The sequence below is a fragment of the Apteryx rowi genome, unplaced genomic scaffold (genome assembly GCF_003343035.1).
Source record: "Apteryx rowi isolate R43461 unplaced genomic scaffold, aptRow1 scaffold_328, whole genome shotgun sequence".
Classification (NCBI taxonomy): domain Eukaryota; kingdom Metazoa; phylum Chordata; class Aves; order Apterygiformes; family Apterygidae; genus Apteryx; species Apteryx rowi.
In genome coordinates, this window is record NW_020449730.1 from 563518 (window position 1) to 589776 (window position 26259).

Consider the following 26259-nt stretch of genomic DNA (forward strand, 5'->3'; position numbering starts at 1 on the left):
TGTGCTGTGAAATCTCACCATGTCTACTCCAGGGTATATATTCCTCCACATGACTGCAGCAGCTCTGTTTGTAGGTGCTGGCAGAAATGGTGATACATGCCATCTCTTGTAATTGGGGTGTGGAATAAGTCCCTGTCACCACTTTGTCCAGCAGCAGCTTTCTCCTTTCCCATGGAGGTGGCTTTCCTGGACATCACCTTTCCTCAGGGTCACTGTCCTCCCCTCCCCTTCTCCCAGGCTTCCCACACTCACACATAGAGTATACACCAGGATATTCTCCAGTGTGACATATTACCTCTACAAAGATGACAGAGGAGGTCAGAGACAGCATGCAAAATCCTGAGATGCGAAAAGTGGAGTGTGGGTAGGTGCTCGTGGGGGAGGGAACATCATAAGCAAGGAGACTGAATATCAAGTACACTTTTTTTTTTTTTTTTTTTTTTTTTTGTCTGCAGGGATAGGGTGGAGGGCACATTTTGTGTCTCCACAGGAGAGAAAGAGAAGCATAAATTGGCGGAACTATTAAGACAGTGAAGAACTCCCTTCATTTCAGATGCAGGCAAACCACTCGCACTGCTACATCTCACAACATGGGCACATGTAAGATAACTCCCCTTTGGGGAACTTTCCTGTGTTGAGAACAGTTTTTCGCTCTCCCTGACCTATTTGGCCCTAGGTAGCTCTACCAAATTTGCCAGCTTGCCAATTAGTGAAACAAAGATACGCTTCCTACTGCAGTTCATCAGAAGCCCTATACGTCGGCAGCTGACTGGAAGTAGTATCAATGACAACATCCCCTGTTTCCATCTCCCAGCATACCCCGTCTCACCATCTGGGAAGACCAAGTGACAGGCACCTTGCCTCAGATACAATTCCCAAGCTGTCTGTCCTTGCTTTCCCGCATCACAGGGGATTTTGGTAAGTGAAGCTCTACATTTGTCCTCACTAAAGACTTACTCCTTCCATGGGTCCTATCAATAAGTCATAGAGCGCACGGAGAGGGGGCTTGGTGAAGGAAGTCTGCCTCCTTGGAAGAGAAGATGTCCCATCCTTAACAGGAGACATGGTACTGCTGAACAGACTGGTCATGCTCTGACAGCTCCTGTGGACAAAAGACAACTGAAAGGTTAGTTGCAGAAACCTGAAGACCCACAGCAGTTTGCCCTGACATCATTCTGCTGACCCTTCAGTCCAGCCCAGGCCAGCAATGGTGCTCCATGAGATGCTTCATGCCACAGCTTCGTTATCCCACTCAGTTTCACACCGCAGTAAACAATGACACGAATGACAGGGCGAACAAGCTGCAGACAGCAGCTTACGCTTCTGTGGTATTTCTCTACAAAATCAAATGCCCCAAAGTGCTGTTCACAGTATTTAATTACATACTTGTGTGTAGTGATTGTGCGCAGGCAAACGTGAGAGCCATTAACAACTGACTACAATCACAGGAAGCTTCGGGGCGCTTTGCGCCAGCTAATCTGGCATGGAACTGAAAGGAAATAAGACAACAGGCAAACACCAGGAGGTGAGGATTACACCTGTGCTTGCCGTCTCCCCTCTGAATGGCCCCATGAAGTCAGGGCTGCTGCCTTTGGGCGCTGCCTCTAAGCATCATCCCGAGCCGTGCATGCAGGTTAAACTCCATCTCCAGCATGAAAGCTGATCTGAACTCTGTTTTCCTGACAGCTTGCTCATTTCCTGCAACATTGTTTTGCTCCCACTTTCCTGTTCCTTGGGGACAATGGCAATACAAGCTAGGGTTTCCTTTATTCGCTATCTGGCCATCTCCAGCCACTCTCTTACAATGCTCACTGCCAAAATTCAATCACAAACAAAGCTGCCTCCAAGCACTGCCCAAATACCACGGCACAGTTCCCTTTCCCTACACCCAAACAGGGCTGATTTTGTTTCCTGATGATCTCTTCTTCATGCAAGCAGCAGAAAGGGACAATTCTGGGTTAATCCACACAGGCAGAACTCTACACACATTCTCCTGGCATCGGCCACCAAACACTGGCACTCTGAGGAGACTGAGACAGCATGGGCACAAGAAGTTATTGCTCTGTCGAGGAAATGACATTGCCCATTCTGGTCTCCCTACTCTAGCACTCTGTGCTCCCCAGAATAGTTATCTTGGGCTTGTGGCCATAAACAATCATTTTATGTGAAAAAGATAATTTTTCAGAAAATTGTAGCAGGTGGGCCATAAAAAAGGGCAGGGGGGAACCCAGGCATCGGACAGTAATGGTAGTGCAAGCTCTGAAGTGCAACCAGAGTCTTCACCTCGTGCACAAAAGACCATCTAAGAAGGAACACATGCCCTGTTGTTCTCCAAGTGCTGCAAGCTTTCAGTGGATGGTTCCCCATAATCCCAGTCCAGACCATATTCTGGTGCTGCTGCACAGGGAAAGCCTCCTTCCACTTGCGGTCTCTAGAAAGCACACTGCTGCTCTGCTTCTCAAACACCTTCCAGTGCGGTTTGCCCTTCCTAGCTTACACAACAGGAAAGAAACAGTTTCCTGGATTCAGGACCAAACCCATGCTGCTTTATCAGGATACTGGTCTACAATGGCATTTTTAAGGATCTTCGCTCACGAGAAATGCCTTGTTTCTATTCCTTACTTTTATCTCTTTCCTTGATCAATTCTTGGCTATCAACACCCAAAAGAAGCAAAAGTAGAAACAGAAAGTATTTGCACATCCAGGAAACTGAAACAAAACTAAGTGTCCAAAAGTTATTTCAGTCAGTGAGGTGTATTAATACAGACTTTTTCAGTTGACTGTATATCTACTACAGGCATATGTATCTGCACAGTGTCTCTTCATATTCACAAACTAAGCCAACATGCAGGGAAAGACAAGCAGAGCAAAAATATTGCACTCAAGAGCGCTCCTACTGTTCCTGACAAACCACAGGCTTGGGAAATACCTCTAGCCTTTTCTGACACATACCAAGAACCAGATTCAGGAAATCTTTCACCCTTCTCTGTCTCTCTACAACTGCTGAAACCAGTCTCCAGACCAGTTCACATCATGTCTAAAACCCATTCACTATAGGAAAAATGATGCTACCAATCATGTTCCCCACTAATACGGGGTTTTACGTCTTACAGGCCAGCAGGAGCATTTTAAGAGCACACATAGAAGCCCGGTGACCAAATGCCCACACCTTCCAGTACAAACTGGGATTCCAGTGAAAGCCAGGGTGAGCTGGAGCAACTTGCTGCTGCTGGAAACTTGAGCTGGGTGACTTGCCCAATACCAGGCTCATGCAGAATCAGGATGGACTCAGCGCAGCATGCTCCCCTTTGGGCCCCTCTGCCGAGCTTCCTTGCAGGAGCCGACTGAGCCAAGCACGCTGTGCACTGCTCAGCTGCTTCCTTACTTTATGTAACACAGGTTTTAAAATCATATGAGGAAGTAAAAACTATGCTTTTCCCAACTCATGCTCTTACTGTGCTGTGCTCCGAACCCTCTGAACCCTCCTGTGCTCAGAGCACACCCTTCTGCTCTATCCTGTCTGCAACACCCCGCCAGCAGGGCAGGGATATCCAGCTGCTGCTCATTCAGGAACCAGTGAGCACATAAAGTCCTGGGCCAAGAACAATAGTCCCCGACCTTCCTAAAAAGCAGCTATGTGCCAGCAGGTGGCAGTCGCTAGCCTCTCTTTCTGTATTAACTAATTTTAACAGACTAATTTATTACAGGGAATAGGGGCTTGATTACTCTAATCAGCAGAGCCTCCTTCATCTTGGTTTTGCAGCCAAGCAGCTCTAGATTTATCCCTTCACCACTCAGATTGTTTTTTATTAAAACAAAACCAAAGGGGTATCATAAATCTTTCACATCCCTTGCCCAGGTGTTTGTGCACACAAGAAAGAGTGCAAAAATCCATAGAGGGAGGCTGGATCTTTTGTAGAAAACCCAGCAGACCTGGAACCCTGGCCAGCTTGCTCCTTTTCCTCCCAAACCAGTGCAAACCGTTCTCCAGGTGGCTTGTCGTGTATCTGCATCCAAGTGATTTCAATACAAGAGGCTCTTCCGAATCATTTGGCCAAGTGTCCCTTCTACTAAGTGCCACTGCTAGCTTCTGGGGTGCTGCACAGCAGCAAGTCTGCGCTTTCCACCTTTCTCTTGCAGTGTCCCCTCCCCTGATTTCTGGAACAATAACATCTCTCATTGAGTCTCTGCACAGACTCTGCAGTGCTGCTTATTTATCACCCTTTGTGCGAGGGAGTCCAACCCTGCAGCAAGCAGAGGAAACTGCACACACTGGGACTCGGGACCGCCCGCGTATAATCAGCATTACTCTCGTTCTGCCCTTTGTCTTGAAGATGCAGGAGCAAACCAATGACCCTACAACACGCCCAGAGAAAGGGTGGGGAAGGAGCTATCATGTAGGCACTGAGCTCAGACTGATGGGGCCTACTGTCAGCCTCACAGGACCCGGCCTTGTTCACACAGGATGAACACGGCTGGGCCCAGGCAGGAAAGAAGGGTTCACACTGGAACCGGCACAGAGCTGCTCTTGCCCTGGCACCCAGGCAAGGGAGTCAGACTTATGCTGCAGTGATCTGACAGCCTCAGAACAACACATACCCATCAGATCTGTCATCCTCCAAACCTTCTTCAAAAGACCTTCCCCAGAGATGTAGCCCCGTGTCCACATTCAGGGCCTTCACACACTCACAATACCAAGCTGTGGGAAGCTCCAGAAAACATTCAGATAGGAGTTCCCTGTGGCTGCTTTCAAACATCCACAATTATCTCCAAAACCCACCAATGCTTGCACAAAACCCACAGACCACCCAGCACAGTCTGCTTGTGTGGTCTGTCCTTGGGTAGCCTCGGCGCTGCACCCTGTACAGTGCAGAACCAGGCAGATAAGAGGCTCTTCAGCCACTGCTTCTGCATTTGCCTTCCAAAGACCTCACTTCATTCTGGGCCAGTCAGCACCCTTGCTGCTCTCTGAGCCCTCTGCTCCCAAGGGGTCAGCTGCATGGTTCTCCAGTGCAAGCTATCCAGACCCGAGGGCACTAACGGGCCCTAATGGCCCTGACCAGCCTTACCTGGGGCCTGCACCCACACACTGCCCACAAGCCCAGGAGCTCTATTGAAGCTCAGCCCTGGCTGGCAGTCCCGGCCCTGCTGGCTGCTACCACGCTCAGCTCCTGGCTCCCCATCCTTTGGGGAGCTGCCAGCCTTTGCTGCACCCTCACGTAAGCACAGGCAAGAGGGCCAAAATCAAAACAACAGCAGGGTCCCACACCAAGAGGAGAGGGGAGATATGCTCAGATATCACACTGGTTACTAGGATGAAACCCTGAGCAAAAAGAGATGAAACTGCATCTGCATGATGGCCGTACTCTTACTGCTGCTGAGGCTCCATATGAATTATACCACCTTGGGTTATGTTCTTTTGTCTGGCTCCATGGAGCCTTTGGCCTTATCAGGGCACCAAGCTTGCTTTGGAAATCTCCAGCTGTGCACGTGGAACTGGCCATGGACTGTTGTCTTTGCAATCTGACTTGGCTGGAAAAAAAAAAGCTCTTTGCAATTGTAAGGTGGGCTGGGAGATAACAATGGCCTTGGCAGAAGTGAATTCACACCTCAAGTTATGTTGCTTCTCTCCTGTTCGCCTTTTACAGTCTCTCACTACGCTGCATTGCAAAAACTGCCCTCTGGGAAATGCATATTACCCTTTGAGCAGTGGCAGGGCTGACTCCCATGTTTTCTGCAGGTACAGGGAAGGAGGATAAACTGGGTTCCCATGATGGTGGAAAGGCCAAAGAAAAGGTTGGGGAGCTATATCTAGAGGCTGGTAGTGATCAGCTTCCCTGCTTGAGCAGAAGGAGATGAGCAGAGAAGAAATCAGATTTTACTCTAGAAACCTGACAGAAGTCTAGTAGACCAAAGGAGCAGAAAGAGAGAAGCTGCTTAGCACATGAGCACCTGGGACTGTCTTGGGAGCTACATCAGTGGCATCTATAGCTTAGACAGCTATTGCCCAGTTTTGAGATGGGGCAGTCAGTATCTCTTCAGTGCTCCTTTCTCCTCCAAGGTCCATTCCTTCCCAAAAGTTCCTTAAGTGAACTGCCAAACCCATTTTTGTTTTTCTAAGCAGAGATGCCAAAAAAAATCATATTCTTCTCTGTTTAGAAGCCAGATTCACCAAGTTACCTGATGACAGCAGCCGGAGGAGGCACTCGCCCCAAACCAGGGGCTTGCTTGCAGTCACCCACCTGTCACCAGACATGGAAACTGAACGGCTCCACACAATCCCAGCATTTCTGAGGCCTCATTTTCTAACATGGGACCTTAACAGCATGTGCAAACCCTGTGCGTGAATGAATTTGCACTGGCCTCAAGCCATGCAAACTCCCTTGAAGAGCTCCAACATTCAAGCACAAGATGTAAACACTGCATTCAGGCTCCACATGAGGAAAGCAGGGCTTGCTTTGGCAGTAGGGAAAGCAAGCACTTATTCTCATCTCAAGCAGGCCCTGCTCCTCCTTGTCCCCTGCAGTGTAGAAGTCAAAGCAGAGGCCATAATCTCAGTCACTGCTTGGTAAGGCACAGTATTACCAACCTCTGAAGCACTGCAGCACCAACAACCCACTCAGCACTGACATACAGCTACTTAAACTCACCCCAGTGCTAGCTGGCAGAAAAGCAATTGCACAGATGCGAGCTGGAGCCTAGAGCTCCAAGATTACAGCTTGTGCTCTTCCTAACTGTTCAATTCAGTCTTTTCCCAAAGTTTGAGAGCTCACAACCCCTTGTTAGAGCTGCAGGCCAGCACAGAAAAATGCTGCCGGCTCCCATTTCATTTCTTAATCTGCTCTCTTCCACGTTGACCTTCGTTGGCTTCCTTCCTACAGCTGCAGGACTGCTGTAAGAATGTCTCCTTGTTGTCCCAAGCTCAGTGTGCTGCATGCCATGACCTGCACCATTCTCAACACAGCTGAATTGGAAAGAACCATATAGTAGATGAGTAGGCCAGCTAATGCTTGCTACAGTGCCCTCCTAGACTCTGTAGCCTCTATTTTAATCATCTATGGGACTGAAGACAACCTATGTACAGTAGGCACTCAAATGCTTGGCCAGGACTGCAACATCTGCCCTGAATTCAGGGCTTAGCAAGCTAGATGTGGCAGCATTAGCTCTGCCACTAAAGCCCTCAGAATTCCCCACCTGCAGGCAGAAGGTGGGCAGGCAGGCAGGCCACACAGCAGTGTTTTGCCGTTCTCTTGATCTCAGTGTGCACCATGAGAACATCAAAGTTCTGGCTGCTTCTTGATGCTCTTCTGAAGGTGCTTTTCATAAAGTACTTAAGTTTCCCCATCCCTGAGGTTCTCCAAACAGTTTCAAGCTAGTTTCCTGACAAGGCACCTGAGGTAAGCTCCTTGATATGGCTTTTAAGGCCATGCACTTGGCTCCCAAGGAGCAGAAAGACATGCAGATGCTGCGCGGTTGGCTTCTGCAGTGTTCCTGGGGATTAGCACTTCTTGGAGCAGAATCAGAGTGTATTTCCCCCCCAGGTAATTAGAGGGGGGGGTTCTCCTGTTCATCCTCTGACCCTGATAAACTAGCAAAATGTCTCAGCAATCCTGGGGGAGTGCCTGTTTGACTCCAAAGTAGCAAATACTGATAGTTCATCATCATTGCAGCACCTTGAATAGATATGAATGTGGATTCTGGAAAGAAAAATAGGGCAGGTGTTGATGCCAGCAGGCAACTCCCAGCTTCAAGGGGATGCTGCTGCACAGCTCACAAGCTCCAGTGAGTGCTCACAACACTGCAGCCTGACCCAATTCTCTTTTCCAGCTGAGAAAGACCTGGTATACTCTGTGCTCAGAATCTGTGCAGGAGTACAGATCCAGCCAGAAACCCAGCATTACTTCCTTCAACATCACACAGCCTCTCTCCCTGAGGGGAGTGGTGACCCTGGAAAGATTCGGTGTTAAATTTTCATTTCCAATGCTTGCTTTAATCAGCACAGTGATGTGACAGACTGAGATCTGAGCAAGTTCTACAGAGGCAGAAAATAAGTGGAAACCAAGCAGCTAGGCAGAGCACTGTACCTTGAAAATGCAGCATATTCTCAGCTAATTACTATTATAGTTAAAATTAATGGGAAGCAAACGTTTCCATGAGACTTCTGAAGCAGAGTCCCAAACTACACACCTCACAGACAACAGGGACAGAGTTCCTCTGCAATTGTTCAGACAGTCGAAAATAGTGCCTGTCCAGGAGAAGAGGAAATTAAAAATGCCCACCCCTTGGGGCAGTTATCAGTTATCAATTGCTGATAAGTCCTTGCTAGCTATCACCTTAGGCTACTGAGTCTTACCTGGAAATGCAATGAGATGCCACTCCAACATCTCCCAAATCAAACTGCTAATTTCCTGGGTGAAAATACACTGTCTCTGCAACCATGAAGGACAATGTCAGTTTGCTGCTCTGTCCTCTAGAAATACCACAATAAGGAGACCACCAGGAAGGGCACCAGCTGCACCTGAGGCCCCTTTATATCTCCTAGTTTAAAGAGAAGCCTGTCACAGAGATGTCCCTCTGTCTGCCTGCTGATGCCCACAGTGCAGTGCTGCATTGTCACCTGTTCAAGAGGTTGTTCCTGCTGACCATCCTCAGGAAGCCAGTTGGATCAGTCATTGAGTTCAGCTTGTTATTCATCTCTTCAAACTGTTGGTCCATGATATCCCCAGCTTCACTCTCAGTCTCGCTGCTGGCACAGGCTCTATAGAGAAAACAGCAGGGAGAAGGAGTCATAGAGGCATGACAGAGCAACAGCTTTGTGACAAATGCTTGGCCAGGCTGAGGGAAGATGGACTTCAGACACCACCTCACCAAACACTAAGGTCAAATCTCCCCTGAATGTCACCACTCCTCCTGTCAGGCATGGCTACAAGAGAATAACAACCTCATCCCCTCCTCTTGCTGTGGGCATTCACAGATCCAGTCTTCAAGGATTTAAAGTATGATGCACACTGATGGAAATCTAGGACCCACGTTCCCATGCCTTGCAACAGGTACTGATTCCTGAAGCTCTACCACAAGCCAGAAAAGTTGAGGTCTTGGGGAAACACCAACTCAGCCCACAATTTGCCTAACAACTTCTGTTAGTGTGTCCTTTTCAGACTTTCACAATAACAACTCCAAACTCTGTATGTTCCCTTCACTAGCAAAGCTCAATATACAAAGGGGAGATGTGTTGCAGCACCTATTATACAAACAGGGAAAGCAGCACGGGGCGGGGGGGAAGACAACTGTGTCAAGGCCACTAATACACAGCAGCACAGTAAGAAACAGAGCCCAAATTTCTACATTTTCCATCTCCTGACTTTAATATCTAAATTAGCATCTTGGTGTAGATTTTCTATCAAATTGCCAGAGTAGTATTTTCTTTTCTTTTTTTAAAGGAAGAAGGCAAACACAACTACTGTATGTGCATTTTAACAACCCCTCCCTTTAATTTAATAAATAATTTGCATATCATATGGTGCATCACAAACCTTGGAATTTACACACTTAAGCTAAACCTGCTATGTTGCCTGCTGAAGCTGCCCCACATCTCACTTGTTTCATTTTGCTGGGTTCCCAACAGCTTTCCTCAAGGGCACATTTTCCAATAAGGTGTACACGAATCCCATTAATACACAACAAGCACTTGTGTAGGCAACTACAGCTGTCCCTGCCTTGCTGTATGGACCACAGGATGTCTTGTAAACATATTTCCAGGTCAGTATAATTTAATTACCTGAAAGAGTAAGTCCTGACAAAAGCCAATCACTCCTTGAACACTGAATGGGGGGGCTAGCTGAACAGCAGAGGAAAAAAAAAAAGTTGAAAGATTGTCAACAGTTGCCTCCTGCACGTTTTTCTTCCAGCAGCAGAGAAGTATGCTCACTCCCGAGCTCTGGCACAGTTTTGCTTATTGCTTACAATGTGTATCTGGCACTCTCTAAAGAGGCAAAAATCTTGAGTTCATGCATCTGGGAGAGCAGGTCATATGGTCTCCCCAAAGAGAGAGGAATCTGTCTCAGCACAGGTTTAAGCAGATTCTCAAGTCCCTCATACTTTATTTTTGGCAAGTATGTGCATTTGCAGACTCGGTTAGTCCAGCTGAAAGGAACTGTTTCCAGAACAAAGCAAAGACTGCCATGTAAAACTTAATGCCATCACAGCAAAATCCTGATGAAGCAGGTCATGGCAGCATTCCTCTTCCCAGGAGCAGGAAATGGGAAGATGTGCCACCTTGGAGGGGGCAACAGTACCTACGATCATGATTACACCATTACAGAAGGGAAGGGCACTTAAGTGCCAGCACAAAGCACACCTACAGTGCACTTGAGCAAGCCGTGAACTGTGGAGTCAGTGTCAAATAGAAGTTTTCACATTTGTGCTACACATATTTAACTCCCTCTGCTCTTCACTGGTGCACAGAGGACAGCTCCCAGGGACTGCAGACCGCAGTTTCTCCTGGGGGTCTGGTGTGCTAGAGTACGGCGGAGGTTAGCCATGCTGGGGGGAAGCACTTGATACGTACAGGGAAAGAGCTTCAAAGCAGAACATGACGTTCACCCACATGGCGTGAACAAGATTTTTTTTGATTCCCTGCACACAGTTTTGAAGTGGGAAGGAGCTTTTGCCTGTGATCATGCCAGGCCAGCCCAGCAATCTCAGAGAGGAGCATTAAATCCTGAATCTTCAACCGAGAACATACTACTACCATTACCACAAAGAGAAGAGGAAGCTGACATCATAGGAAGTAAAAAACTCATCCCAGAACTTAAGGTTTGAAGGACTCCTTTTGCCAGGAAGAAAATCTGTGATGACAAATGGTGAACAGAACTGAAAACAGTATCTGTAAATCTGCTACACAAAGAGTAACTGCAGATTTCAGCTGGGTATATCCCTGACTAGAGGGTAAGATTCAATCATCAATACCCAGAAAAGGATATAAACATGTAACCCTGTTGCTATAAGGAAAGGGTAGATGAAACCAATTCACTGTGGTTTTTTTCCTCCCTTCTTCTTGTCAACATTCACACCTTGGAGGGGGTAACTCTACTCTTCCACAAAGAACTGAGAGCTCATGGTCCACATGCATGCACATGACAGAATGGGATGAAGGCCAACATCCTGCAACTCATCTGCTAAACCCAGGAAACATCAAGGCTGAAGCTGGGGGGAATTAATTTTTGAATTTTCCTTTAATGGGAGCCATACAACTTGTTCTCAAACAAGACTTGAAAAACGTAGCCCCTAAGGGTGCAACTGAAGCTAACAGAAGCAAGTGTGAAGGAAGCTACTTCCTTGTATACATCTGTTCCCTTAAATTTTGAGTACTCAGCTCATTGAGAGTCCCATTGCTCCTTCCCAGAGACCTTCACAAAAAGCCTAGACTAATACGCAGTCTGTTACTGCTCACAGTGAAAAGAATAATCCAGAGAGCTGTAAAAATATTTGTTTTTCTTGAGAAAGGCACTTTTAGAATCATGAAAGGCTGTGCACCTTGTCAGAAAGTACAAAAAATGCACCCAAATGAGACACAACTGTAAGTCCAATACACACAGATTTGGGAATCACTGGAGGGAAGAGTTGACTGTCACTGCTTTTTGTGGCTAGCAAACCTCTCGTGTGAGGCTGGTGAGTAATGTCACAAGATGACAAGCTCAGACTGAGTTTAGTACAGAGAGAAGACCAGTCCAACCTGACTGCAGCCCTCAGCTTGCTGTACCAGATGCACTATTCTGGCTACCAATAACAACTCTTCGTGCTCAAAATCTGTGTTACAGATACTGCCAGTATTTCAGTTAACACATGCAAGGTTTGCATTAGCAAGGCTCGTTGCATCCCTGAATCCCTCCTCTCACAGGATTGCTACAGCCTTTCCTCCTACAATGGCAATACTGAATGCTCAGCAACCCTCCAAAGGACTGTCCAGACTCCAATATCAGGCACAGACAAAATATATCTCAGTGGAGAACATCTTTAACTTGAATCAAGTACCATGTTCACCATAATTTTTCATAATAGAATTGTGGATTTTTTCAACTTGTTTTGTATCTTGTATCATCACTTACAGATAATCAGAGTTATAGTCACAAAAATGTTTATGTATGGCAGCAGAACAATCAGCAGGGGTAAGAAAATCCCTGTGCAGCTACCCCAAAGGAGCAAAAACCCTCAGGAGAGGAATTAAACCTCAGACCCCATGTCTTTATCTACTTCCTAGCTGCAAAGCTCCATAAACCACACAGATCTCTCTGACACGACTTCTTTCTTTGGAGACCAGTGCAGCAAAGCAGAGAAAATGGCTCAAATAAGTTTCTTCCTAGATACATGCCTCCTAGATACATCTCAACCTAGAGATCTCTCTCACCTCTCTCTCATATCAGTTAACTTCCTTCTCGTGTCTGGGAGACTTAGGGTTTATTTTGTGTTTTCCTGTCTCAGGGCATGGTTTAACTTTCCTCCTCCTTTGCAACCTGGCCAAGCCAAGCATGGCCACCAATCTGCTTGTATTCTGTGTCTGCACCTCTTAAGAAAATGCCATGGGTTATGGACCGCTGGGTTTTAGTGCTCTGAACCAGCATCTCAAAGACTTCGATCTGTCTTCAGTCTGTCACTGTGTGAAGATGCTGGGACTGTACTGCTTGTCTAGCTCTTAAAGGATTAAGTTAATAATGTTAATGATAATAAGGGTGTCTAAAAAAAATCTCTAGTGTCTCCAGGAACCCACAAATAATTTCTGTAGCAGGAGCTTGGCTTTTTGGGAGGCAGATTTCCACCAAAAGGTGGATAAAAACACCTTGTGTTCATTAGGAGGCTGACATAGTAGCCATGCCACTGAACAAAAAACAAACAACAAGAACAAAGAACCCCGAAATCATTCCCCGTGCTGGCAGTGTCCTGGACAGGCTCCTTTCTGGTAATGCAGGTGACAAGCTTCAGTAGAGAAGTTGGATTTAACACCAGTAATGGCACTCAGGCCAGAAGACTCTATGCAAATACAGACAATTATTGGGAAATGAACTCCATTCATAAATCGCATATAAACGTTTAGCCAGCTGCCAAGACTCTTCCAAGCAGCACACTGATACACAGGACCTTTCTTTAAATGAGCTTTCTTTGTTAAGGAGTGAGCTGAAATCATTCTAGGCCCAACTAGTGTCAGTCTGCAGATTTTTTTCTTGCCTGTTTTAGAAGTGACACAATTATTTTTAGCTCAGGCATTCCCAGCCAAGCAGGAATACTGGCTGCATTTCAGGGTTTGGACACTTGAATGGGAACACATTATTTCTGTTCACATTTTCTCTCAGTGATTGCTTTTTTTTTTTTTGCTATCTAACCCCATGCACAACGCAGCAAGGAAACACTGGATGAGTTCTGCACATTCAGCCCATGGCTGCCCAGCATTAATCAGTTCTGGTTAGCATGCAGTTGGAAAAACAGCAGAGGAGCAAAGGACAAAGCAATTAGAAAACACCATCATGAAAATGTCTTTGTGGAGCCAACATGTTTTATTGGAAGAGACTGACTTTTTCGAGCCAATTTCACCTATCACTGCCTATTAAGAATCACACACAATGCCATTAGTGAGAGCTCATCAGGGGTTAAAAACAGGTCTTCGCTATCTTTGGCGGGCCTAGGAAATCTGAAATTTTCACTTTAATCCTATCTTCCTTATTAAGGTAAATCGAATGGCCACTGTAAGGCTATGTCCCACGAAGCCAGGCAGTGGCTGTGGAAACCTGCTCCTCACCCTGGCACGGAGCCGGGCGCTGCCACGGGATCGCTGGGCTCAGAAACCTGCTCCTCACCCCGGCACGGAGCCGGGCGCCACCGCAGGATCGTCAGCAGTGAAACACAAGCCTGGAGAGGCACCGAGAAGCTAATGCAAATGCTGTTTGCTCACGAAGCCATCCCCATCTCTCCTGGGCCAGGGAGCCGCCTGTGCTCCATGGGGTGGAAATCTAAAGACTAATGACTTTAAGAGCCACTCTGTGTCTTGGCAGCACCAGTGATGACCCAACATCCAAACTGGAGACACTCCGAGGCCACCCAGCCCTGCCACAGAGGCGGGTTATCACACGGCTCCCTTCCAGGGACGAGGCCCTGGAGCACCTTTCCCTTAGCTGCTCCACCTCAGGCCACGCACCGGCCTCTTGACGGAGCTTAAAACAGAGCAGCAATGCTGTCTCATTATGGTGATTTTTCCAGATCAATCCTGAGCACGCTGCCCCAGTCACACCTGCAGCAGCAGCCTAAGGCAGGAGAGCCAGGAAAAACCTGACGGAACCGTCCCACAGGGCACAGCCATGTTGGAGCATGACCACCTTGCCCGTCCCACGGGGCACGGCCACCTCGGAGCACGGCCACCTCGCCTGTCCCACGGGGCACGGCCACCTCAGAGCACAGCCCCCTCGCCCATCCCACAGGGCACAGCCACGTTGGAGCATGACCACCTTGCCCGTCCCACGGGGCACGGCCACCTCAGAGCACGGCCCCCTCGCCCGTCCCATGGGGCACGGCCACCTCGGAGCACGGCTCCCTCGCCCGTCCCACGGGACATGGCCATCTCGGAGCACGGCCCCCTCACCCGCCCCACAGAGGAAGGCCACCTTGCTCACCCCACGGGGCCTCCTCCTCCTCCTGTGCCCACCAGCACCATGAGCCCCATCCACCAGCACGGAGCCCTGCTGGCCTGAGGCACCAGCGAGCAGGAGAAGACCAGGTCTGAAATCCGGAAAATCTGCCCCAGATTAGTGCTGCCAACCTGTCAGATATTTACAGCGGCCACAGCTCACCTTTCCGGCCCGAAAAACTCCCAACGCTGCGCCCGTACGAACAGGGGAGGACGCTGTTTCCCAAAGAAGGGCAGGCAAGCTGCATTCAGATCTTCACCTACCCTTATTAATTAATCCTCATTAGCATAAGAGAAGCTGTTGGGTTTCCATGAGGTGCTCGTACTGGCCTGCCTCTCGGCGCATGGTCATCGCTGCCTGGGCACACCGCCAGCAGAGGCTCTCCCGCGGGTGTCCGGTGTCATCTCCCGGGGAAGCAGCGAGGCTCCGGAGGCCTCAGAGGTCAGGCACTAAGCGCGCAGTGTCAATTCTTGCCTTGTAACCCAGTGCTCAGGCTAAGCCGCTCAGCACCGACTCTTTGAACTAGTCCTCCAGCTGGCCTGAGCCCAGGACCAGGCTCCCGGAGTGGGGGCCGGGATGAGGGCCCTGTGCATTCGCTGCCCAACTAGCAGTGCCAGAGTCTCGGGAAGTGGAGATACGCCTGGCACTGTGCACCCGTGGTCTGTTAGATACACACCTCTTCCCAGTCCTTCACAAACCCAGCCATTTTTTCTGATATGGAATATATATGTGTTAGGCAGAGTTTTCTCTTCAATTCCCTAAAGAAAGGTAAAAATGGGAGAATGTGGCACCGCAACCTGAACCTGTTCTGCCTTGCAAACCCTTCAGGACACATTCAGCATCCCATCACAGACTGACATTCTTTAATTCACTTTGAAATCAGTGAAAATGATGAAAGCAATCTCCTGGGCCTAAGTCCAGCATCTCTGATGGCTTCCAGCTTCCTTCTGGCAGCCTGAAGCTCCCATGCAGGGAAAAGCTCACCTTCCCGGCTGAGTACAAGTGTCCGCAGCTTTCTCAGAGCTTCAGCAGCAGCAAGCTGATTGAAACCAATTTCATTACTCACTGGTGCTGGGGACGTAATATAACCAAGTGTCATGTTTCCCTGACCCTGAGGAGAGAATTAATTTATCTTTAAGAAATTGGAGCAAGTCCTGGGGAAAGCGACTGGGAAATTCGATAACATTTTGTGTAGTTCAAACACCTTATGGGAAACTGCAGGACTAGGCTTATGTTCTTATTTCAATCCAATGGAAAATTCTAATCCTGTCGGACTAAAGTGTGAACATTAGGGGCAGGAAGCCAAGGACATTGCTGGTGAGTAGACTACAAAGCACATCTTGATTTTATTGCTGCCCTCTGCACAACAGTGGTCTAACTGACACCACTGCAGTGTCAGGTATGTGACTGCACCTACTGCTTACAGTAGCTATCACAAAAGATAAATAATGATTTACTGTATTAGAAGAGCTTCAACAGTTCCACTATCGCCCATAGAATCTTGAGCACAAATCAATTCTAGGATCAATGCCTCTTTCTTGGCCAAAATCGTTACATGGAGACCAGTTTCTTGTGTGCAGCTACCACCGCCCCTTAGGAGCCTGCAGGTAGCTCAAAGAGGACAGATCTGAGTGGTGGTAACCTCTAACAGGGCGTTAACCATGAGTGGTGCTGGGGTGGCACTGTTAGTGCTTTCGCCATCACAGCTAGATGAGGAAGAGGACATTTGTACCCTCAGCCTCAGGGACTCGAGAGTAAATATCTCACAGATCTCAGTGTTGTAGGAAAAGAGTCAAATGCAAAACAGCTTCAAAAAGACTAAAACATGATATAACCTAAAAAAAGCCAGTGCCTCCATTCACACCAATTTTGGGGGGTGGTTATAGGTATGTATTGGCTGAGTCAGATTCCTTTACATTAGTAGTAAATTAGACTTGCAAACTGCCAGTGTTACTAACCCACTCAAATATAGCAATTTATGACTACGCAGCAATTTTAACAAGCTAAATTGCACCACATCCTTTACACTGTATGATTCATTCACAAAGAATGTGCAAGGACAGGGACATCTCTGACTCTACTTTTCAGAATGAAGCACTTAGAGAAAAGGTACAACTTGCAAATATCAGCATAGAAAGTATGTAAGTATTCAACCAATCAGTAAATCAAAACAAATGCCACAAGAGATCATAAGCGTGAGCTCAGCTAGGCAACAAAGCCTCAATTTGGTTATTCACAATAAACACACAGGATAAAAAAAAAAATGAAGAAAGATAATTGTGGGACCTATCTGAATAATGAATTGGAGTAAATCTCCTACCTGTTTGCTGAAATTCACCAGATGGATTAATTCACTGTGAATTGTTTACTCTGCTTTAGCCTCCAGGGAACATATTTGGAGGGGGTGAAGGGAGGGAGGAAAACCCTACGGTATTTGCAAAGCCTTAGGAATAAACCTTTGAAGGGGAATTAATTAGACTGGTAACTATAAGTAGAATGGAATCTGCCCATATACAGCTAGACACAAAATCTGCCGCATTTTCCAATCTACGAGTTCATTACTCAGTCTATCAGTTCAAACCTTATTTGCATGTGCATACACAATTATTTGCCAGAAAAAATAGCCATGGATGCAAAAATAAAGCAATTTTGTTGTCACTGCATTGAAAATTTGCCCTCCTCTGACCCACAGTTCTCAGACTTCTCAGCCATTAGCTCATCCCAGACTGTTAAGAAATTGCTTTCAGGTGGGGGAGAGAAGCAGGGTGTTAACCCCCCTAACTTACCGGCTGTAGTAGGATTCCACACCCAGAGCCTCTCGCACACTGGAGATGTACAGTTCCAGTGCCGAGTTCGTAACTGTTTGCAGGACCATGTTGTTGGCTTCAGGGAAGTCCCCTGCGTTCTCCGTGAGGTTGTCACCCAGATAATACTCGTGAAACTTCAGGATTCCTGCAAGGCACCAAATCACGAGGTTATTGCTGCAGGGGAGGGAGAGCGCTGCCAGCGACTGCCCAGGCAAGTGGTACAGTCCCTAGCATTTGGCATCTCCGGAACAACTGGGACAAAGCAATCTGTGCCATGTCTCCACAAGGCTTTTACAGCATTCTGTATTACAGCTTTGCTTTTAAAGTCTGTTTTTGTACTTTGCAGATGATGGCTCAAAGGTATGAAGGCTGAGCAGTGCTTTTATGAGACACTCGGAATGCACTTGCTATTGCAGCAGCCTCATATAAATTATAAAGCAGATGTTTCTTACAAGCATCTACTATGGTAATACACATTTCAATAGCTGCACATGAAAAATATCTATTAATATTCTCTGATCATATAAATTGCACATGGCTCAAATATTGAACAAAAATGTTATTACTACAGCAGAACCTCCTCATGTTGCACAAAGATTTCATTTCACCCATATGCATGAAAATACATTAAATACAAAGAAAGAAAATGGTGGATTAATGCATATTAAAATATTAAAAGTTAGCATTTCACAATAGGCAAACCAGATAAAGAGCACTCACTATTTTGGCAAGAATTCAGCTATTACTGCAGATAAAACCTTCCTCCACTCAGACTGGCATATTCTTCCTGATATGATTAATTCTACAGTACCACTGCCTGTGATCAACAGTAAAAGGCTGCTCTGGATGCCCTGCTTGCATTGACAACATAAATTATTAAACCTGTTAACAATAGCAGGGGAATAAAGAATAAAGCAACTCGTTCTGCAGCAAGATTGACAAATATAGTGAAGGACCCAGCTAAGAGGCTCTGAGGGCACAATCCCAGTGGGATAAGGAAGATCCTGGGCTGCTACTGAAGCTACTCTTTCCATCTGCATCAAGGGAACTGAGAAGAAATCAAGAAGACTGTTTATGAAGTCTGGTGGCAAATCATGTACTTCTGATCAATAAAATTTTAGTGCACTCGATTTGATCTCAATACTATAGAACTACTGGCATTTTACTGTGCAAACTACAGGACTAAAGAGCCAATTAGTGCCTGGATGCATGGCAGGGTGACACCATCTTACCCTTATACATGCAATATTGGAAAATACCCCCAAAAAATCATCTTCCAATGACTGTCATCCCATCTGAAATCAGGCATTTGTGAATGCTTGCTTCCCTTCCCAAAGCATTTTCGGTGCAATCTAAATTAGTGCTTTTTATCTCTTTAGCTTTGTCATGGTGAAGGGTTACAATTATTAAATTATATCCAGAAAGAACTCATGAGAATTTACAGTCATCACTTTATTAGATAATGAACAGCATCTGCCTGCAAAAAGCAATCCTCTTCAAATTAATCCTCCCTGCTCCTCTGTGATAAGTGTTTCCACATTCATACGAGGAGAATTCAGAGGATCAGACAGTTCAATGGCATATCAGGATGCAGGGACGCACTTCTGTTCTCTGGAATCCACTTCAGTGAATAAATGTCAAAAGCTTTTGGAGGTATAAAGCACAGAAATGTAATTAAAGTAGGGATTCTTATGCAGAGAAGATTCTCGCAGAGCCAACGTACTCAGAATCTCATTACTGCTCTGCACTGCCCTGTGGGAAATGCATAGAGTGGAGGTTGAAAAATAGAAATATTAAACACCTGAAACATTTCCATCTCCAGGTGAATGTCAAAGCTCTGATTGAGCACTTCTATCTGAATATTGCCAGGGCTATACCACAGTTGCCAGTCTCCAACTCCAAGGTACTGGACATATTCAACCCAAAGGATTCCCTCCCACATCCATTCTGGTGCCAGATTTATTCCTAACTGCAGGATTCTCCCTTTGTAAGGCTTGCTCATAGGCTCTCACCTTAGATGGGACCTTACCTGCCCCAGGAGCCAGCAGCCAGCTGTACAGATAACCCGCAGCCAGTGAGTAGTAGAGAACAAGTTCCCTCTGGCCATTCACTGTCTCCAGGACCTGATCAATGGTCACTGGAGAATAGGGATCAGAGTCCTGCTGTCCAGTCTGGCGTTCCACAAGCAGATCAGCAAAAGCCCTCGTTCGTCCTCTCTCTGCCACGGCCAAGGCTTCATCATGGTGACCTGAAAAAAAGAACTGTACATCAGCAGACAAAGCTCGCTCTCAGACCTCACACTAATGTGGTCTGCAGTGCACTGTGGAGAAACAGGGACAGCTGTTATCCCAACCCATACTAAAACCCAAGGAAGCAGGGTAACTGTACTTATGTCTGGGAACAGTGGCCCCTGCACTGGAATACTGTCCCACAGGTCATCTTGCAAGCACTCACACGATGAATGGGCAAATGAGTCGCAGAAAGGAAGGTAAATGGAAAAGGAAGCAAAAAGTTCCTGCAACCCAAAGCAGGAGATCCCTATTCCCATCTTGGCAAACAAATATCGTGCTGCCCGGGGCAGGCAGGGAGTGAAGGGTGTATCGTAAACTGCATCCCTGGAGCTTCAATCAACCTCTGGTGTGGGACGGGAGCTCAGAGTCTTAGCGTCCAATGGCATCTCTTACCAAGGCTGACAAGTACTCGCTGCAGGGCCTGATAGGAGGATGTCTGCAGGTCGAAGAGTGATAGCTTGTAATCTGTACTCAGCTGCACCTCATGTCGGATGGTTTCAAATAGCGCCGAGGCCCGGTAAAGCTGGGAGGAGAAAACAGCCATGGTGACTCTCAGCCTTACAGACACAGCACACACACCACTGCCTGTGGGAGCAGGAGGGTCTGACACCAACATACTCTCAGGCAGGGGAGGTCTCCCCCAAACAGCCACTCAGGGTGGCAGCATCCCAGGCAGAGGGGAAGTGACTTCAGAGCAGGTAGAAACGTGAGCCAGGGCCGGGCAGGGGCCAGGAGCACTCAACTACCAACACTTCAGTTTAGGGCAGATGCAAAACAGGCATCCTCAGGAGCTAGAACCAAATCAGCACAGTGCCAGAGCAATGCAGTGCACAAGGCATTGTGCAAGGAGGACATAACACAGGAGCACTGGAAGTGCACAGAGTGCAGTGCCCCCAGGATGCACTGGACATTTCTCCTCCTGAGGACAGAGGTGACCTGGAGGACTTGGAGAACACAAGCCAGCAGGCACGGGACAGTCCACAGCGTACCTGGTGTTGAGACTCCTCCAGGTTCCCACTCGCCCAGAGGGAGAGGCCCAGGCCATGGCGGATTTTGGCTTCGTCTTCTCTGCGACCCAATTGCTCTGCCAGCCTCAGTCCTGAAAAGGAACCAAAGTGAGTGAGAGTCAAAGGAAAGGTTGTGGCTTCTGCACCAGGGTGAGAGCACTTCTTTTGCCTCAGTCTGGCTGAGCTACCAGCTCACACAGCAGCCCCCAAGGGCCTCCAGAGCTTTTGTCCTAGGCAGCCGTAACTGCTGAGATGCAGAGCACTGGGACACTGACGAGGGTAGTGGCTGCTCTAACACACGAATAACACACCAACACCAGAGGTGCCTAAGCAAGTAAGACAGCACTGGGAAGTGGGGGAGCACAGATCAAGACCTGCTCCAAGCTAGGTTAGGAGCAGTCCCCTGAGACACACACAGTAAGCCCCAGCCAGGAAGTTTTGCTTTTACACCTTAAAAGCCCTTCAGACAATCAAAATCACCCTAAGCTACAAAAATTGCCGGAGAAGGGACCTCTTGCCACGTGATTTGTTCTCACTTCCCACCAGCCCTCCCCAGCTGCTCATCAGCCCTCTGGCAGCCCCTGCATAGTTTATTTACTGAGCCAGAGCAGAGGGCTAGATTCTGGCGTGAACTACCCAGTGTCTCACTTGACCTCCAACAGCTTCCTCTGTGTCGTCCTCCATCCCACCACGCTTCAAACCTCCCGCCTCTATGGGCCCTGCTGACAACACAGACATCTCCTCATGTTCACTGCAGGTTTTATACGGGCTGGGAAAGAGAGGCCCTGGCCATGATTGCAAAGCTTAGCAGCAGCTAGCATTTACAGACTCCTTTCAGGAATTTTAAATCACATCAGCAGAAGGAGCTGTATTTAATTTCTCCCCCTCCAATTTAATTGAACTTCCTTAGCATGCTGGAATCCTGCCAAGGTCAGTTTCAGGAAATCCTGACTAACTGATGTAATTAATCTTGCAGCTTCCAGCTTCATAAACTCAAGCTATGCTGCTCATCTCCACCAGAGAGCTACCACCTTGAACAGATGCCGCTTCCACACTGGACTCTAGCTGCAGCAGAGGCTGTGGTCTGGTCCTGGGTAGGGGCTCAGCAGCAGGCAGATGGCTTCCAGATGCTCAGAACTGCACCTACCTCACCCCTCCATCCAAACACAAGGTCTTACCACTCACAGCTTAGAGGACACTCACCTTCCCGGTCTCATTCCCACTTTAGCTTGAAAGGAAAAGACAGGAGGCTAACAGCAAAGCACAGCTCAGCACACATCACTTTGGGACTACTCTCAAGAACAGATGTATCTAGCACAAGCTGATGTGGCTATCCCCGGACCAGTACCTGGTTTGCAATGTTATGGATAGAGAAGATTTACACTCTCTAGGCTCAGACACAACTGAGCTTTATAAAGGGGCTCCACTAGGTGCAGTCTGGATTCAAGCTCAGAGCTAGCTGAGAAGCCCCCAGAAGGCACAGACTGTGCTTTGTCCTCAGGATACCAGCAAGGCTCTGACTGATGTGGTGTGCCATCCATAATAACCTGCGTGGTGCAGCTGCTCACATGGACGTTCAACAACAGCTATGGATGTCTGCAGGAGCTTTTGCATCAAATGCCACTCTCAAACACATCTTTTAGTTCCACACTCACAGTACTTCATTTTTCTCCTTTTCTTCAGATCTCCCTCCCATTCCCCTGCACCTATCGTTACATGCAATGTTGGGTAATTCAGCCTCTTACCTTCTTGCAGATACATCACAGCCTGAGAGTAGTTCTGCAAGGCATGATGAGTTCTTCCCAGACTGCTGTAAGACACGGTTTTGGCCACTAGGTCATTCATTTGAGCTGCAATGCTGAGATGTTGTTCCTGATAAACAACTGCTCTCTCATATGTGCCTAGGGACTCATAGGTCAGGCCCAGGTTCCCATAGGCCCGACCTTGACAGGTGGGGTTGTTGGTCTCTTCTGCAATCTGCAGGTCTAGCTGGTGATACTGCAGGGCTGTGTCGTACTCTCCCATTTGCTGGTAGACTCCACCAAGGCCACAGGCAGCATCGCTCTCCAGAGCTCGGTCCTTCATCTCCCGAGCAATGTTTAGCTGGCGCTCCAGGCAGGAAATGGCTTGCTCATAGTTCCCCAGCTGGCTGTGCAGGCTTCCCAGCTCCCCATAGGCCTGGGCTTTGTTAAATGCCTCCCCCAATTCATGTGCCACCACAAGCCGCTTCTCAAAGCACACCAGAGCCTGCTGCAAACTCCCCATAGCCCTACAGGGAAAGAAAACAGCAGCATTTATTTTACCAGCTCGAAACAAAATATTTTGTCACTTCCTCCAGAGGCCTCATCGCCACGGCCAGCTCAAACCTTTCAGGCACAGACAAATGTTCCCCTAAGGAGCCATCCCCAGCACCTTTGAATCTACCTCCTTCCTTTGCTACCCTATAAATTCCTTGCTCTAAGGGCAGAACCATGTCAGCTTCATTATTTAAGACAGTAGCACAGACTAAATCACTTTCTTCTCAGCATCCAGAGGACTCTGCTATTCAGTCCTATGCCACATCCCCATGCATGTGTCAAGTGGTCACACAAGCACATCCCATCAACAACACAGTGCATTCATCTGTCCTCATACTAGACACCAACCTGTCCCACCCTCCCCTTTGGTGATGAATGACATAGGTGAGTCTGCACTCCTCTGCCTGGCCCAATCTCTACCACACATTTGCACAGCCCCCTACAAGCTGCCCAAGTTCTCCTTTTGTATGCACACTTCATCCCTACAACCTACATCTCCCACTCCTTCACGCTCAAGCCCATCCCTATTCACCCATGTGCACTTCCACATGCTCCCTTATTAGCACACACCCTTCCCCACACTGTGTACCAGCGGTGTCCTGTGCTGGTGCACACACAGAACCCTTTGTCTCACTTTGCAGAGGGTCTGAGACATGCATCTCACGCACCTCCTTCTCTAGTGCATCTGTACTTTCCCCTCTACACAAACACATATCCCACAGGTCCCTTCCAGTGAACACAGGCGCATCCAGTCACTGCCTCTCCCCTACACGCACATCCCTAACAACCTACTGGCTTCCCGTATCTTCATGAACTCTGGCGCAACTCACTGTTTGGAGCCTGAACACCAGGTGGGCTCACAGGCACCCACTGGACCAGGGCCACGCAGGCTATGTGCAGCCTGCAACACTTGGCAGTACTGAACAACAGTGGCCTTTCTGGGTGCTTTCACTCATTTCATCACATTGCTTTTCATTAGAATACATAATGCAGTGCTCCTGCCTCATGTGCTCATTACCTGTGTCCATTGCCCAGGCCCCGGTAGGCCTTTGCCTGATCTTGCATACGGTTCAAACTTTGAGCCACAGACAGGTACTGTTCATAATACTTTATAGCTTCTTCAAAATCTCCCAGAGCTTCATAACAATCTCCCAGGTTCCCATACGCTCGGCCTCGATCTAACACAGATTCATTTCCACTGAGCTGCTGCAGCATGGCCAGCTGCTGTTCAAAGTAGCCAATAGCTTCCTCCATGACGTTCATGTTCATCTTGGTAATGCCCATGTTACCGTAGACTTGGGCTTCTATGCTAGGGTCCTTCAACTTCTGCCCAAGCTCCAGCTGTTCTTCATAACACTTGAATGCCATGGTGTACTTCCCAAGTGACATATACACTGCAGCAAGGTGACCGTGTGCTCTGCATTCACCTGGCATTTCTCCCAGCTCCTGGTACACCTCTAGTTCTTGCGTATGGTAGCCTAAAGCCTTGTCACACTTCTGTATCATCCTGTACGCAGAGCCCAAGGCTGCGTAAGCACTGGCTTCCAGTCTCCGGTCTTTAACATGATGGGCTAAGCTCAACTGCTGTTCATAAAATTTTATTGCACCATTTACATCTTTCTTACAGACAAAAATATCCCCCAAGTTCCCCAGAGCTCGGAATTTGGCCTGGGAATTGTTCAGAGACTGGGCCAGGGACAACAGGTACTTTTGACACTCCTCTGCTTTGCTGAAGTCCATCAAGGCTTTGAAGGCCAAACCGAGGTTGCAATATGCTTTGGCTTGGCTCAGCTTGTCGTGAAGATCCTTCGCTAAGGCAAGATCCTGCTCATAGTACTTTACAGCTTCTTCATAGTTCCCAAGGCAGTAATGGGCATAGCCAAGGTTATGGCAAACTTTCCCCTCCCCTTCCATGTCCTGCAGCTCTGGGGACAAGCGCAGGTACTGCTCATAGTAAGGGGCTGCCTGTACATACTCTCCTCGTGAGCAGTGGAAGTTGCCCAAATTGCTGAGGGCCCGTGCTTCACTCTGGATGTCTCGCAGTTCCCGAGCAATGTTGAGGTGATTTTGGTAGTGCTGCAGAGCACGGTCATGAGCACCCAATGCTTGATAGGCAACTGCTAAGTTCCCATGTGTGGATGCCTGAGAGGCACGATCATTCACTTCCATAGAAATCTGCAGCTCCTGCCGATGGTACTTCACAGCCTGGTCATACATGCCCAGAGCATTATAAGCGTTGCCCATGTTGCCATAGGCCCTGCCCTGGGCAGCGTAATCACTTAGCTCCTGAGCTATGGACAGATGTGTCTTATGCAGCCTCAGCGCAGTGTCATAGTCACCTTTCATCTGGTGGATGATTCCTGTGAGGAAAAAAAAAAACAAAAAAACCCAGGTTCAACGAAAACATTCCTCCACACAAACCCTTCCACACCTTGCCATGCCAGGACTTTTCTGCGACCCAGCCCTTGGCACCCACGCTCTGGCCCTTTCTCCATACTCTCAACACCAGACATCCCTATCCTCTCCCCACAGCACCCTGGCAGATAATCGGCACAGCTGACACAGAACAATCTTTCTCAAATTAATGGGTTCCTAGCTCCAAACAGGCAAACCCCAGAGAAGGTTTTGTATTACATGCGAAATGCATGTTCACTACAACAACTGGACAGTTTGACCTTATACAATGCCCATCCTCTTTTTGAATTATGCTACATTTTTTTCTCTTCAGCGATACCTGGTGACTCTAGAGCTCTACATTCAAACAGCAAGCACACTGTGCAAAAAAGCATTTGTCTTTCAGTTTCACTGAAATCTCCCTGTACTTGTTACAAGACATGTGGGAACAGCAGCTCTGAATCTAATTTCTGTACATGAAGCAGTATTTTATCATCTTTTTTGTCATATTCCCCATTACTAAAGTCTTCCTGCGGCAACAATCCTAATACAGTCAACCCTCTTCAAAGGAGGATTTATCCACACCTGAGGTATTCGCACCCTCTACATCTGCAGTAACTGGAGACAGTTGATCATTACTGCACACAGTATTCAAGATGAAGGCCAGTCATCAATTTACCTAACTGCTTTATAATAGCTCGTGTTTTCTCCACTCCGCTCCTCATACTGCTTACATCCTGCTTTTTTCCTGACCACAGCTTCGAACTAAACACCAGTATATGAAGACACAT

General features: G+C 47.7%; 1 protein-coding gene across 1 annotated transcript in view; it reads right to left on the reverse strand.

Moving 5' to 3' along the window:
- Window positions 1-26259, reverse strand: part of TTC28 (tetratricopeptide repeat domain 28) — a 228949-nt gene that overhangs the window by 21077 nt on the left and 181613 nt on the right. Inside the window, exons 8-15 of the mRNA XM_026071549.1 lie at window positions 24093-25434; window positions 22523-23046; window positions 20760-20869; window positions 20164-20293; window positions 19509-19727; window positions 17459-17624; window positions 8618-8758; window positions 958-1102 (exon numbers count right to left, since the gene is read on the reverse strand). Coding sequence (XP_025927334.1) covers window positions 958-1102; window positions 8618-8758; window positions 17459-17624; window positions 19509-19727; window positions 20164-20293; window positions 20760-20869; window positions 22523-23046; window positions 24093-25434 — 2777 coding nt within the window. The remainder of the gene's footprint in view (window positions 1-957; window positions 1103-8617; window positions 8759-17458; window positions 17625-19508; window positions 19728-20163; window positions 20294-20759; window positions 20870-22522; window positions 23047-24092; window positions 25435-26259) is intronic.